The sequence below is a fragment of the Mizuhopecten yessoensis genome, unplaced genomic scaffold (assembly GCF_002113885.1).
Source record: "Mizuhopecten yessoensis strain PY_sf001 unplaced genomic scaffold, ASM211388v2 scaffold8807, whole genome shotgun sequence".
Taxonomy (NCBI): domain Eukaryota; kingdom Metazoa; phylum Mollusca; class Bivalvia; order Pectinida; family Pectinidae; genus Mizuhopecten; species Mizuhopecten yessoensis.
This window is the reverse complement of record NW_018407731.1, coordinates 869347-883607: the sequence shown is the minus strand read 5'-3', so window position 1 is coordinate 883607 and position 14261 is coordinate 869347. Positions and strand designations below refer to the sequence as shown.

Genomic DNA, 14261 nt, shown 5'->3' with positions numbered 1-14261 from the left:
GGGGGGGTAATGATGCGTGACATAGGCAAGCTGTAGCTGGACACGTTTCAGTGTGAGTTAGGACAGCTATCTTCTATCAGAAGGAGTCCACATATTTATACAGATACAGACGTTCCTGAAGCCCAAAACCCCCACTGGGTATGTTGTGATCACACTCTATATATACTTACCCACACTTTATCAATGAAGATGGCTATGAGAATCATCTGTAGCATGGCTTGGCCTTCACATAATCTCCATATCCATACTATCACCCATGTCCCTGTGGAGTGTAACACAGTCGTCTGGAGCTCCTGCAGAAAAACAAATTATGAAAACTTTTTTACTTACAATGTTTACAGTAATTGATGTATCAATGTGGAACACAATTATTTTTTTGGTTGTCCAACAAGTTCTGTGTACCACACAAATTTATACCCCTTTTTCGGGTAAAATATAATTATGTCAGCCTATATGATATTGAGACTTGTTAACAGGTTAAGAGTTATGTATCTCAATGGTTGAGAAGCCAACTATACACATGCCATAGTCAAGTCAATATTCATATGCTTATTTTATTTTTTTATTTTTTTAAATTTAGAATTTTATTCAGATTTTTCAAACACATACGCATGACAAATAATGAGATACAAGTCTGTAAATTATGACAGGAAAAGATGGATAATTGTACAGAACACTCATCTTACAGATTTCATACTACTCCACTCACTACATGTCATACATATAAACTTATTACACATGCTTATCTAATTTTGTTTTTACATGTGTTTAAACCTATCTATTAAATCATACAACAAAACACACACAAATATTCTAATATGGACTCAAGATATTTTAGAAGCTAGCTTTTGAAACCAATGGTTAATTAACATCTGTTAATTCTCTTTAAAAACATTTAAGAAACGAACATGTTATATTTTATATACAAACACATGTGCATCACAATTAGACCGTGACTCTTGAAATGTTAGTACAGGTGTACTTCAACTTCATTCAAATGCTCATTGAATGTGAAGTGCTTATAAGGTTTGTCACACAGTACATGAATATAGTAGATTAAATGCAAGGTGAAATCACTCAGCATATGTAAATAAACCCTCAGGTCCATGTACACAATGTAAAGAAAGACCTAATGTCCTCAAGCTCTTATGTCAATATATAGGATCAAACAAGTATTGAATCCTAACACTTTAAAACTTTTGACTGAAATCTGTTACGAATGCAACTAAATCTGGAATGAGCCCAACAAAACATCTACTAGTCCCTGGCACTGATATGACTGGGCTATAGTGGACACTGTACATCCCCTCCGATTCAAAATGTTTCTCAGTCACACAGAAATAACTAAACATATTCCACTGTTAACTGTCTAACTTCTTCAGGAAGTTCTTACAATAAGACTGATCTCAATGAGACAAAGGTGAAGGTCTGGGGTTAGAAAGACAAAGAAAATGTGGCCCATAGTGTCCGAAATGCTATCAACAGTATATAGGTGTAAACACAGGGCATGGCACATATATATGGACCCTATTACCCCATGGTCCATGATTTTGTTATAAATCAGAATGATGTGATCATGATCATGAGACAATAGACATATGATTGTCACATGACCACCACTGATTAAAACGACTTTCATGCAATGTAAGCGGAATGTAAGCGGACAGTTTTAGATTTAGAAGTGATTTTTTTTGCAAAAATATTCCTTATAAAAGAACTCATTAATAACTTCAACAAAAACCCTTGTATATTTTTTTAACATTATCAGCAAGTGAAACTCTTCAATATAGTTAACCTACGTACCCATAAACTCTGTTCGATATGAATGTATCAAGTACTTATTTGACCAAACAGGGACCACAGAAAGGTTTGATGAGTAAGCCGACTATACTTCATTTGGGAGTGTTATCAAGGCATTGGTTCATTGGCGATTTTATATTTGCAGGCTTCTCTTAATTTCCCTATATATATACATGTATGTATGTTAAATTAATACAATTGTACATATATATAAGTGTTATATTTCAGAACCGCAGCATAATATGCAGCTGGCTGGGAATTATCTGTATGGATACCTTATATGAATACAGAACCTGTGAAAATGATACCCAATTTACTGTATATGCAATATGACCAAATATGGCTTTCCATACCAGTGACCATGGCGCCCATGACATTGTACATGTATTGATCATGAATTTGTACTTTTTAATCCGGAGCTGTTACTACTTTTAGCACATTGATACAATGTACCACCGATCATTACATCAGCTTATAAGCCTAAAGCTTTACAATGGTGTATCATATAGGCAACATGTAAATTATAGGATAACATTCAACTAAGACTCTCGGTCAAAGTGACTGATCAATGTGCTTTATTCTTGAGAAGAACAGCAAATCACTGTTAAAGTTTGGACCTCCCTTGATCAGTGTATCAACCAAAATCTGTATTTTTCTCTTCAGTGCTTTCTAAATAAGGCTGGCAGACAACTTACTAATTCATATATATATATATATGTTTATATCGTAAAATTTTGGAAAACATAAAAAAGTAAAAAAAGTAAAAAAAAAAAATCATAAAAAACAGTAACATCAAGAAAATCTATCTCTCCATGCATCCATTCAGTACTTAATCTATCCTATTGAAAATCATCGCTCTAAATCATCTTTTAAACATGACCAATAATATTTTCTCTACATATTATTTATATCTGTAAAACATATCCACTGCAATATTACGAATGAGATTCATCAGTTTGGTATGAATTATAAATGCTAAGTTTGTTTTGAACGCAAACAGGAATCGCAAACTTATTTTGCAAGCTATGGAAAACATCTTTTTCCTTTGTCAGGCAAAGAGTGTAAATGACAATCATAATACCCATACACATATACTTACCGTTTGCTGTGTGGTTTCCATGCTTTTCTGCAGGACAGAGGCATAGGATTCTACTGTCCGATCCCAGGTCAGAGAAGCCAGTGCCAGCATCAGCCCAAAACATAGCACTTTAAAAAACATGATATTTTTGCTTGGTTTCCCATTGGTCTTTTCACCAGCAATCTGTACATTGCTTTCAGTAGGTTTTGTCCAAGGCAGAACTTCTGGAATTGTCGTCGTTTTTGAAGTCGGAGGACATTTCCATAAATAAAACAAACAACCAAAGCACAAAGCTAAACCTGCCGTTGTGTCACACACAGAGTCCACCAAATAACCAAAAGTGTGGCGGTTAGACTTGTACAAACTCTTGCCTGACTGACTGCGGTACACCACTCCGTCATATCCATCCAACCAACTCCGGATCTCGTACAGCACCACACCAAGTCTGCGATTTCTCAGCGATTCTGACGATACAAACTTTGCTGCCAGAAGTCCAAGGAAAAGATGAAATGTGCTAATAACATTGGGCGTGATGAAATAGAAAATTTTACTAAACTGCGTAATTTGATCGAAGTATTCTGTGGTTGGGTTGATGATGTAGTGACTAGCAGGATCAGTCATGATAAGTTTGACTGACAGCGGGTGGAAGGGTGAGTATGGCCCATCACGCTTCTGGTCTAAAAGGTTGGTATTTTGTAATGAAGCATAAAGTATTATGTCCATGAAAAAAAAATACATCAGTAACAATACGCTAACCATCATCATGAGATTTCTCTCATTTCGAGCTGAGTGGAATAAATATGAAATCATTCTGGACGGTGCCTCGCGCTGCATCTGCTGAAGTTCCTTCATTGTTTGTTATAGGTTATTCAGCGTATACAACTCCACAGGTTACTACTCAATGTGCCAAGTCAAGCTTTACTAATGGTGTCCTTGTTTTCCCTCATTGTCCACTCTACCTGCAAAACATAGAAACACACATTGAAGTATAATTCACGGCTCACTAGTCAGCTATCGTGTTTACATGTGTCAGAACATCGGGTACAATTAACAATTTAACATAGCACCATGGTCACACCAAGTGTTTACATGAAATCAGCTTTACATTAACTTGCACATATTGTGATAATGAAATACCTTTCACAAAAAAATGTTTTCACTTAAAATTTACCTTAATCATAATTCAATCTCTTCATACATACATGTATATATAATCATAAATTTAAATCACAAATAAAAGCATTATATATGCATCTATACAGTACCATCAGTTGGTTCTACATTGAAGTAAATTGCTCTACATAGTATTGTGTGAAAGATTTTCAACAATACAACATCTATTCAAGGCACTGGTGCAGTGGTCTGGAACATTATAAATGGTGTCCTATAACAGTGAACATTCAAAAGTAATATAACATACAATAGTTCCTGGCAGTGCCATGTATACTTTGACCATTTAAAACGCAAGAGTTGAAAATATTGAACATTCTGTATAACACTTGCCTCAAACAACCAGTGTAATTTCAATAGCCCTGGAAAAAATGCTTAATCACAAAGCTTGTGCAGCTCCAGTTTATCTGGTAACTATATAATGTTACACAACATGTGTAAACAGGTTGCTATCTCTAGGCCTGTCCCTCTATACAGGTTAGCATTTAAATTAAACTTGCTGGTAATCTAAAGAAAGGGGAGAAAACTGATTTCAATAGAACTACTATTTATAATTGCTCTAGCAGTAGTACAGTGGTCTTTAAATTCAACTCGGCTGACTTAAGTTATATACTATAATTGGTTCATCACCTTGAAAGCAATTACACTACATATTTATATACATACATGTTGTTGTTTCAAATTGCAAGCTCAATTTTGGATGACTTGACAGGCTCATACATGTAAGTACAACAATATTATACTGCTCATCCATGTCCTTCCCCTTATTATCAATTCAACACAAACATAAATCTGATCCATTAGCATAATAGAACTAGGAATCACAAACAATTCTAATCCCCACGTGTGAGGTTCTTTAACGGATTCTTGTACTTACCTGTGGTAATTTAACCAATATTTCTAAAGTTTTATCAAAGTGCTATCCGAAATGAAATTGCAAGGATGATACATTATATTTGCTATTTATAGTAACATACACACAGTACTAGTGACCTTGCAACATAAACTTATTAATTTGCAAGTCTGTTCTCATATTTGACCCATATCTGATTCTGCAGTTTGATCAAGATCGTTACAGGGATGAGGTTAATGAGGTTGATCAAGATTGTTACAGGGATGAGGTTGATCAAGATCGTTACAGGGATGAGGTTGATCAAGATCGTTACAGGGATGAGGTTGATCAAGATCCTTACAGGGATGAGGTTGATCAAGATCATTACAGGGATGAGGTTGCTAGAGATGAAATAATGTGCAAAATATGTACGAATGTACAAATAAAAAGCGTATCTCCTCTACAACGAACTCCCATGAGGAAAATTAAATGATCTAAACAGAAGTGTTTTTAATAGGGAGCTAGTTACATGTACTGATTGGATCATGACTATATAATTCTATATAACTGGGTGATAAATTTTATGCAAACAAGTGCATTTCTAACATCAATTTAAGTCAGCTATAATGATATCCTGAAGAAAATGTGGTCCTGTACAGGTCTAGACCTGAAGAACTTCAGCATATGAGGCATAAAACAAACATAATTCACAAGTAAATAGACGGAGTTCTATTATTTATATATACGATTGTACATACAATATGTATGCATAAACAATCGTATAAATAAACCACAGAATTGCTGATTGCCCTGTGTAAAAATCGAGTAGAGTTATCAATTCAAATCCCTAATGGTGAGCATTTAAATTAGTTCAATATCAAATAATTGTCTCGAGAAATGTAATAACTGTTTATGTGTTACTATATTGTAATTAGAATTTTATATTGTTAGTCCATGTTCCCTTTAGAAATGATTCAAATATCGGTAATAAAATTGCATTGTACCGAAACAGTATGCCATACAAAATCACTACACTTCTGCTAAACTAAACAAAACAAAAAAATTACCACAGAATTGAGATCATGCATATGCTGACATAGTGCCGTCTCAGATTTCTTAATGACTCTTTAATATTGAAAATGATTTTTTCATTAACATGAATATATATATGTGTTGATTAAAATCTGGTGCAATTGATTTTTCTTTTTTAACGTATTTCAGGGGACACTTTGGATTTTGATTCAATCTGAAAGTAAAAATACTTCTTCATGGCTATATATACCTATTTGCTCTTATTTCTCTTGTCTAGTCCGGGGATCCTGCCCCTTATTCCCACAAAATTCAAGGAGATCTATAGATCTATATATTTTATTTACTTTTTATTTATCATTGAATCCTTGGTTTAATTATCGATTCTTTAATGCTAAAAGAGGTTCATGTACCTCCACTCTATTTATATCAACTTATCTACTAGGTTTTGAATATACCAGTATTACCACAATTTTCCTGTCACTTTGCCACGCCTTTGGAGCACAACTTCCATTTGAACTACAATACTACTGGTCATGGCTTGGACAAGGATTGCTCCGATTTTGTGATTCCCACAGGCCAGTTTGGATCAGGCATATCTTCAGAACAGTAATTTGTCATAATGTCAGACATGTGTACTTGATATACAACGTATTTACTTGTCTTGAATGAACTACTCACGAGTTCCTGAATGGGGGTTGCACAATATTACCTGAGAATGACAACATTATTGTAGTGCAATAGATCTAGCCAACAGGACTCAAGTAAGACTGATCCTATGCTTTAATCTTTCTCAAGGTGACTTCCTCTGATATAAACTACTAATATACCCTGTGTGTACAATTTCACTAGTCAAATGCCTGACAGAAAAAAAAATGTCTCCAGGGAAAGATAACAATTTTGAAATTTACAATGAAATTGTAGGTTGGGCAAGCAGAATTTTTTTCAACATCTTGCAGTATCTTCTTTTTTGTTCAATACATGATCATTCTCTCCTCTGTAAATACCCATTTTTAACAGGGTTAGACACTAGCTTTTTTTGCTTGGTAGTCCACAGGACTAGTTGAATTGATTATTTACTAGTCCTCCGTCAATGCAACTAGTCCAAGATTTCCTGATAAAGAAACATCACGATCTATAGCACGAAACATCAAAAGTAATCAACTGTAGGGGATTTAAAATAACTACTGTCACAAAAATATGGTAAAGTTTCAGGAAAATTTTGACAATTATCATATTTTAAGCTTTTTTCTAAATTTTAGAAAGGATTATTCTTATTTTATAATCAGATTTTTCACAAGTCCAAAGGACCAGTTAGGTAAGGTGATTCATTAGTCCTTGCTGAAATCTACTACTACTAGTCCAGGGCCTGTATTCATGAAACCATTTTCAAGCTCAAGCATGGATTCTGGCCTCAAACTAACTTTCTTGTAACAAGCTTTAATCATGTCAAACAATCAAAAAATCATTGTAAACATTAAAAACAGTTTTCGGCTTTAAGTCTCCTAAATGGTTTTCCAAATCATTAACAAAATAAGACCTTTGATTAATTTATCACGGGAACAAGAAATTCAGCTTGAGCACAAAATCCATTCTTGAGCATGAGATTGGTTTCATGAATACGGGCCCAGGACTAAGCTTAGCTGACTACTACCACCACCACAGACTTAAATATCTAATCTAATTCCGTGCTACTACTGTAGTGTTAGTGTCGACCCCTGCATATAATACTGATTTTGCATGAATGTGAAAACATATTTGGAATACACGGTATATATTTTTAATTTGGCTTCAAACATTCACAAAAGATGTCAGCGAAAGTTTTTCAAATAACAGTTAACCTTTGAACTTTATCAATACTCTTACTTTATTAGTAAGTGCATATTTTTAAATTATCCATGCGCGTGATGTGTTCTAACAAATGTAACATGCTTAACATTACACTGAAACGCAACAAAATACACCATGATTACAAACTCCACAACCACACATTACACAAAGTAAAAACAAGCAAATACTTAGGACTAACACTACAAAACAACCTACGATGGGACAAACACATAAACAATATCACAGCCAATGCCAATAGGTCCCTAGGTTTTCTCAAACGCAACCTGAAAATAAACTCACCACATAAAAAGGACATACATACAAAGCACTAGTTAGGCCTAAACTTGAATACTGCTCTTCCATTTGGGATTCACACAACACAAACCAAATTAAACAAATAGAAAAAACACAACGAAGAGCAGCACGCTACGTACAAAACAGATACCACAACACTAGTTCCGTAACAGACATGATCCACACACTTCAATGGCCAACACTACAAACACGACGCTTATACACTAGAATTATCCTTTTTTACAAAATTATACACAGAATCGTAGCTTTAAACCCAACACATATACTCACACCTGTAGACCCCCGCACCAGACAGGTACACCCGTACGCATACAAACACATATCTGCTACAAAGGACACCTACAAATACTCATTCTTCCCACACACAGTAACACAATGGAATCTCCTCCCCTTAGCAGCAGTCCAATGCACAACACTAGAGGACTTCAAGGCACACTTACCCTACACAGCCCTTGAAGCCCTCATCACACACTAGTACTTACACCAGATTTTAACTTTTTATCTATACCTTGCACAAAAAAATCACAAAAAAACCAACAAAAAACCCCCACCCCTAATCACTATAAATAACCCCTTCACGCCTCTACAATAGGACCCCCGATGGCATAATCATCAAACTGATGGAGCCCTCGTATAAAGAAGAAGAATAATTATTATTTTCCCCATCTACTGCTTTTCGTGATGTAAATTAATGCTTGTACCCTAGTTCTTCAGGAATCAAATATTGAAATTGTAACGTTAGGTCTATGTTGTCCGATCAAAGAACTGTCAAGTTGATGACATGGTCATAGGTGTCAGGTCTATATTTATATTCGTTTCGAAGTGGAGTGATTGTCACACGTCATGGCATGCTTGTGACTGTGAAATCGTCTGTCAACAGTCGTGGTTGACTTATGCTGTCTGCTCCGAAAAAGCGCCGCTGATTCAGAACACAGTCGAAATTTCTAACAAGTGTCAATGTAAATGTGAATATTTCAATGTTTTGTAGATAGGATCAATAATTAGGCATATTTCACACTCACCTAACGTTTTCCCTTTCCATCTTTCGTCATTTTCTGTTTTCCTCTCCAACTGAAAGTAACGCATGCGTAACTAGCTGTGTCTCGGAGGAAGCGCTTACCGCTGGTGATGACAAACATCTAGGTGAGGCATCAAGATCTGGGTCATCTTATTTGTGGGCGTGTCCATCGGCGTTTGACGCAGACAGAACTTATATAATACAGTATGATATACGAACAATGAGGTCATATAGTTCAATTGTAGCAATGCATATTCTTCATTTATCTCCATATCGGGGGAAATAAAGATTGATGATGATGCTTGCTCATTATTCATATAGTCAAGCAGAGACGTTTATTATTAAGTACACGTCTCTGAGTCAATGTATATACTTAGGCGACATGTACAGTAGACGTTCATGTTGATTTCAGTTATGATTTTTCCGTTGAATGAGCATTTCTTAAATGAAGCTAGGCAGTTGATCAGTGCTAACTAAATCGACTTTAATTTGTTTAAACTGTTGCAATTTCGTTACGTCTTAATATGCATTATCAGAGACGTTTGTAATATATTCGTCTTTGGTATTGTGTATCTGAACTTTTGACCGTAATGCCTAAAGTAATAGAACAATTTGAATTTGAATTAGAATATGTAAGTCGTGACCGATGAACCCTAATTTACTAGTTTATTGGTTTTTACCTTCTGTCTTATTAACAAAAACATTTACAATTGACACAAATGATCACTGGTGAATACTAATTTATTAATATAGAGTGCTTAATTACTGTTCATTCGAATGTAAAGCCAGTTGCTTACTTTTTTTGTTTTTGACATTAAATAATTCGAAATTGACAATCTACCAAGTTAAGAGCACGTGCACCACGTTGTTTGTAATAAAGCCAGCTCATAAGTAAGTGAAACGTTAAAATAATCGTTGTACCTTCTCTACATCATGGGCAAAATGAAAAACCTATGGTTCGCAGATATAGTTTAATACATGTTTATATCTTCCAATCAGCTTTCCTCTTCCAGTAAATGGAGTTTTAATCGCTCAATATGCAACCAACCCCTTTTTCGTAACATTTCGAACTATCTCACTCCGAGTACTGTATCAATAATGGCCAGCCAATGCCGTCCTATCACCACTTCCGATTCAGGTCCGAAAAGGATATGCCTTCTGTTCCCACTGCAAGTCGTAAAAAGCGAATAATGTGGGGAGCCCTACGGAATCAGGGCACAGGGACATGCTAATTTGTGACCGCTATATTTGGACCTAAACTATGGTGTTCAGAGTAATTTTACATATATGATCATTGGGGGTGTCATTTTTACCGAAAGTCGATATAAACCCATGAAACATGTAAAATAACTCTGAACACGTTAGTTTAGGTCCAAATATAGTTGTAACACATTCTCAGGTCCCTGTGAATCAGGGGGTTTCGTCTACTAAGGAGACATTAAACCAACATTGACCTGTTGCCCCCAGTATTGCTACATTTTGTAGCTTTATACCTCTCAATAGGAGTAGTACCATGCCAATACCAACATACAACTGCTGGAGTCGCTTTGTGGACTTGTGTAATGGTCGCTGCGACAGTTATATAGGCTGTTATTGCTGTCAGTGGATTACATCATTTTAAGTCGATAGGTTTATCTAAAAATTGAATAAAGAAAATTTTAAATATATATTGACGACATTCTTAGAACATTCTAACGTCATCTTAATATTTGCTTCTAAGAGTTTCATGTCATACGAAGCGAAAGGAAAAGCACCAAAATGACACCATTTCAATTGCGTTCAAAGCCAAATGTTTTTTTCTTCCGGTAGTACATTCTATATAAGGACTGAGAATGTTAATATATATCATACACTGGGTTAATATGTTAAATGTGTATGTATTATAGGTACAATGGAGTAAATCAGATATTTTTCTTGACTGGATTTCAGGAATACGAAACCTTGAAGTTTTCCTTTCTAACAATGTAATTTCCTATTTTGTCTTGGATGTCCATAGAGACTGCCCTAGTACATGGCCTAGGTTTTCAGTGTACAGTGCATCAATATTTGTTTAGACCGTTTTGACTATCATTTCCGCGACTCACCAAAAGCATCCACACTTTCTGTCCACAACATTTTCCGAAATAATCAAGCTCATGTCTTGAGATTCAAACTATTAAATCGTATGAGAAATTTCCTATAAGAAACGAGTAACAACTTGGATCTAACTCCGTGCACGTATAACTTGTAGGAGAAATTTGAGACCACCCGGGGTATCTAGGCCGACGTAATGAGCAAACGAAGCTGAATTTGTTACAGTAGGTAACGTCTAAAACAATGTATTACTACAGACACTGGATTTAGCCAAAGGAAAATAAAAAATATAAATAAATTACACAAGAAAAAAAACAAAAACCGAATTTAGAAAAAGGACCGCCGGGAGTCTCACGAACGGCCTCTTAAACAAGTGACTAGTAACCAATCAGAACCAGGATTTTTTGTATGTATTTTCATGATTATTTTCTGTTGTTTTCACTCAACTGACTGTGGTATTATATAATTACTCTCTTCACATCAAGATAGGTCAAATAGCATATATTAGTGCAGTTATATTTATTGCTAAACTGTGACAAGTTATTGCATTGTACATGTACATACTGTAAAATAAGAAAGAAACTGATCAGGTCTCTCTGCATGAAATATAATCTTCCATGTTCATGTATATAAAAGCCATAAACATGTAATGTCCATTCATAGCTATTTAATGAATTACATGTAACAAATAACAGACATAACAAACACGCGAGTTCGAATTGCTTCATTCCAGGAGGAGTTATCTCCCATCGTCCTGAGGTGTTTCTCTGGCGGCATGTTCATCATTATTAGTTGTCCAAAACTTCTTAAAATTCGTCAGATATGACATGTTTTTCTCATAACATTTTTCCACACACGTTTTCTGTAAAAGACAAAATAATTGAAATATTAAACAATGACCCGATTTTGCTTTTTCCTGGCTCAAATAATGCTATTATATCATTTATAATATGTACATTGTAATATGGCAGAGGAAAGTTGTTGTAGTCAATATTAAACTTATAACACTTACTTTCATTATACATGGAACCTTGCTCGGTCCAAAACTGAAGTTGTATTTATTATTGTGGCACATATCTCTTTTGATTCACATTTTTAAATATCTAATGAACTATACAGAAAATGTAACAATATTTCACTGCATCAAATGGCAAGTTCATCCATTTTAGGACTTTCAGTGGCACTTAAGATAAAATAAATGAACATTAATATTGATGGAGATAAAAAGATCCAGGGACTTCGATCAATCGAACTACACGAGAGTTCCAAGCGTATACAATACAACAGCAAAATGGAAAAGGTGTCTAAACATTAAGGCTACACATTTTATTCAAAACTTCAATCCTGGGAAATTAGAAACAATATTTTGTATTTTTTAGATGGTGAAATATTGCTGAAAACATAAAAGGCAATGTATTTATCAACTTACAGATTGGATTTGTTTGTTTATTCAACTTGAAGCCTTACGGCTCATAAGCATATACACAGTAACGTATAATTGATACATCAGTGATGTGAAATACCAAATAATTATAACATCATGAATGGAGCATAATTTTGTACATCGCATATTTATATAGTACCTATAAATGGACGGTATAATGCTTTAAATTATTATAAAGTACCAGATAAATAAATTATCGGAAGATGGACAGCTCTTGTAAAATTACATCACCTAAGTGTACCATGATTGGATTTGTACTATTGACCAAGAAAATACTTTTTTGTGGAATGCTTAGCAGGGATGTTTTAAAGATAATCATATATCCTTGGCTATAATTATAATTTCAGAACACACTGTTTGAGAGATTGTACAGAAGACATATGCCACTGGTATTGGGAAATAGGACAGGAAGTTGACATGCCAGTAAAAGAACAATGTAATATACAGTACCCTGATATAGACAGACATTCTTTATTTCCTCTTTTACAAGAGAATAAAGTCAATCAATACATACATATATGTTTACATTTCAAATTACATAAAGATAGCGTTCATCAATAGAAAAAGGAAGAGAGTTACAATAACGTGTCAATCACACACACCATTCTTTCTAGATTAATTGACATATTGATCATCATATTTTCCCACTCGTAGTCTTCTAGTAGTATATTCACACGATCTCCTAATAAGAAGCTGCATTGGTTTTTATAGGAGGGAACTTCTAAAGCATTCACCACACCATCCATCATTAAGTCACGCGTTTCAAACAATTTCAGACACTCAAGAAGAAAATGAAAAACAATATCAGGAGTAGATTTACCACAAATTTTACATAATACGATATAGCGTTTAAATATAAATGAATATTTCATTAGCTCTATTAACTGCCACATGCATTTATGCGATTTTTGCTTGGTACTCAGTTCTTAGGGGTTGATTCCCTGATAACTGTGTATGGCAGAATAACAAAGCAATTCCGCTTTTGTAGATAGTGCATCTCTCCACTGTATACCGGTATGATAGAAATCATATAAAATAAAATAAATGATATATAAATTCGATATAAGTATTTTTAATTTATAACGCACTAAAAAGAGTAGACTTACCTCTCTGTTTGTTAAGGTGTCATTGTCGAGACGAATCACACATTTTGTAAAACATTGTTCTGATAAGTAGTTGAACACCTGAAATGATGCTCGTATCTGGAAACAAAGTATGAAACAATTAATTTAAGTGGCACTCAAATCTTGCAGCTCACACCATTAACTTTAGACAGGCTACTTGAATTTCATATTCTGAAATGATCATTAAATATTTGATATGGGATTTTTTTTCATTTTGTTTGAGATGACATTTTTGTAAACTTAAATATTTGGTGTAACACTCCATCGCTAATGACTAATTGTTGCCAGTTGACATTGCCTAAAATGACCCGTTTCCATTATTGTGGCGACATTAGAGGTAAACAAGGTTACCGCGAGCGGTATATAATACGCCCGTCACACATTGAATGAGCAGTTGTTTGTATGATTGAAATATATGAAGTATTTGTGAGTAATTGATATTAAAAGAGAAATCATTCAACATAACTGGTAGATCAATGAGTGCAATACAACATCATGGAACGCATGCATCGCATTAATGAAACCAAGGGTAATAACTCCAGTAATTA

At 34.6% G+C, this 14261-nt stretch overlaps 2 protein-coding genes across 5 annotated transcripts in view; both read right to left on the bottom strand.

The window, feature by feature from the left end:
- The window catches only part of LOC110456550 (ceramide phosphoethanolamine synthase-like), a 24247-nt gene extending 15083 nt beyond the window's left edge, over window positions 1-9164 (bottom strand). Inside the window, exons 1-4 of one of the 3 annotated variants that reach the window (XM_021507353.1) lie at window positions 9077-9164; window positions 6377-6508; window positions 2900-3837; window positions 171-293 (exon numbers count right to left, since the gene is read on the bottom strand). In XM_021507353.1, coding sequence (XP_021363028.1) covers window positions 171-293; window positions 2900-3730 — 954 coding nt within the window. In that variant the 5' untranslated portion in view covers window positions 3731-3837; window positions 6377-6508; window positions 9077-9164. Of the gene's footprint in view, window positions 1-170; window positions 294-2899; window positions 3838-4143; window positions 4305-6376; window positions 6509-9076 lie in introns of those variants that run through there. The other 2 variants (XM_021507352.1, XM_021507354.1) reach the window with 2 other exon arrangements.
- Window positions 9165-11652: 2488 nt separating this feature from the next.
- Window positions 11653-14261, bottom strand: part of LOC110456569 (mitochondrial import inner membrane translocase subunit Tim9-like) — a 6518-nt gene continuing 3909 nt past the window's right edge. For both annotated transcript variants that reach the window (XM_021507379.1, XM_021507378.1), the window contains exons 2-3: window positions 13696-13791; window positions 11653-12007 (exon numbers count right to left, since the gene is read on the bottom strand). In XM_021507379.1, coding sequence (XP_021363054.1) covers window positions 11885-12007; window positions 13696-13791 — 219 coding nt within the window. In that variant the 3' untranslated portion in view covers window positions 11653-11884. The remainder of the gene's footprint in view (window positions 12008-13695; window positions 13792-14261) is intronic.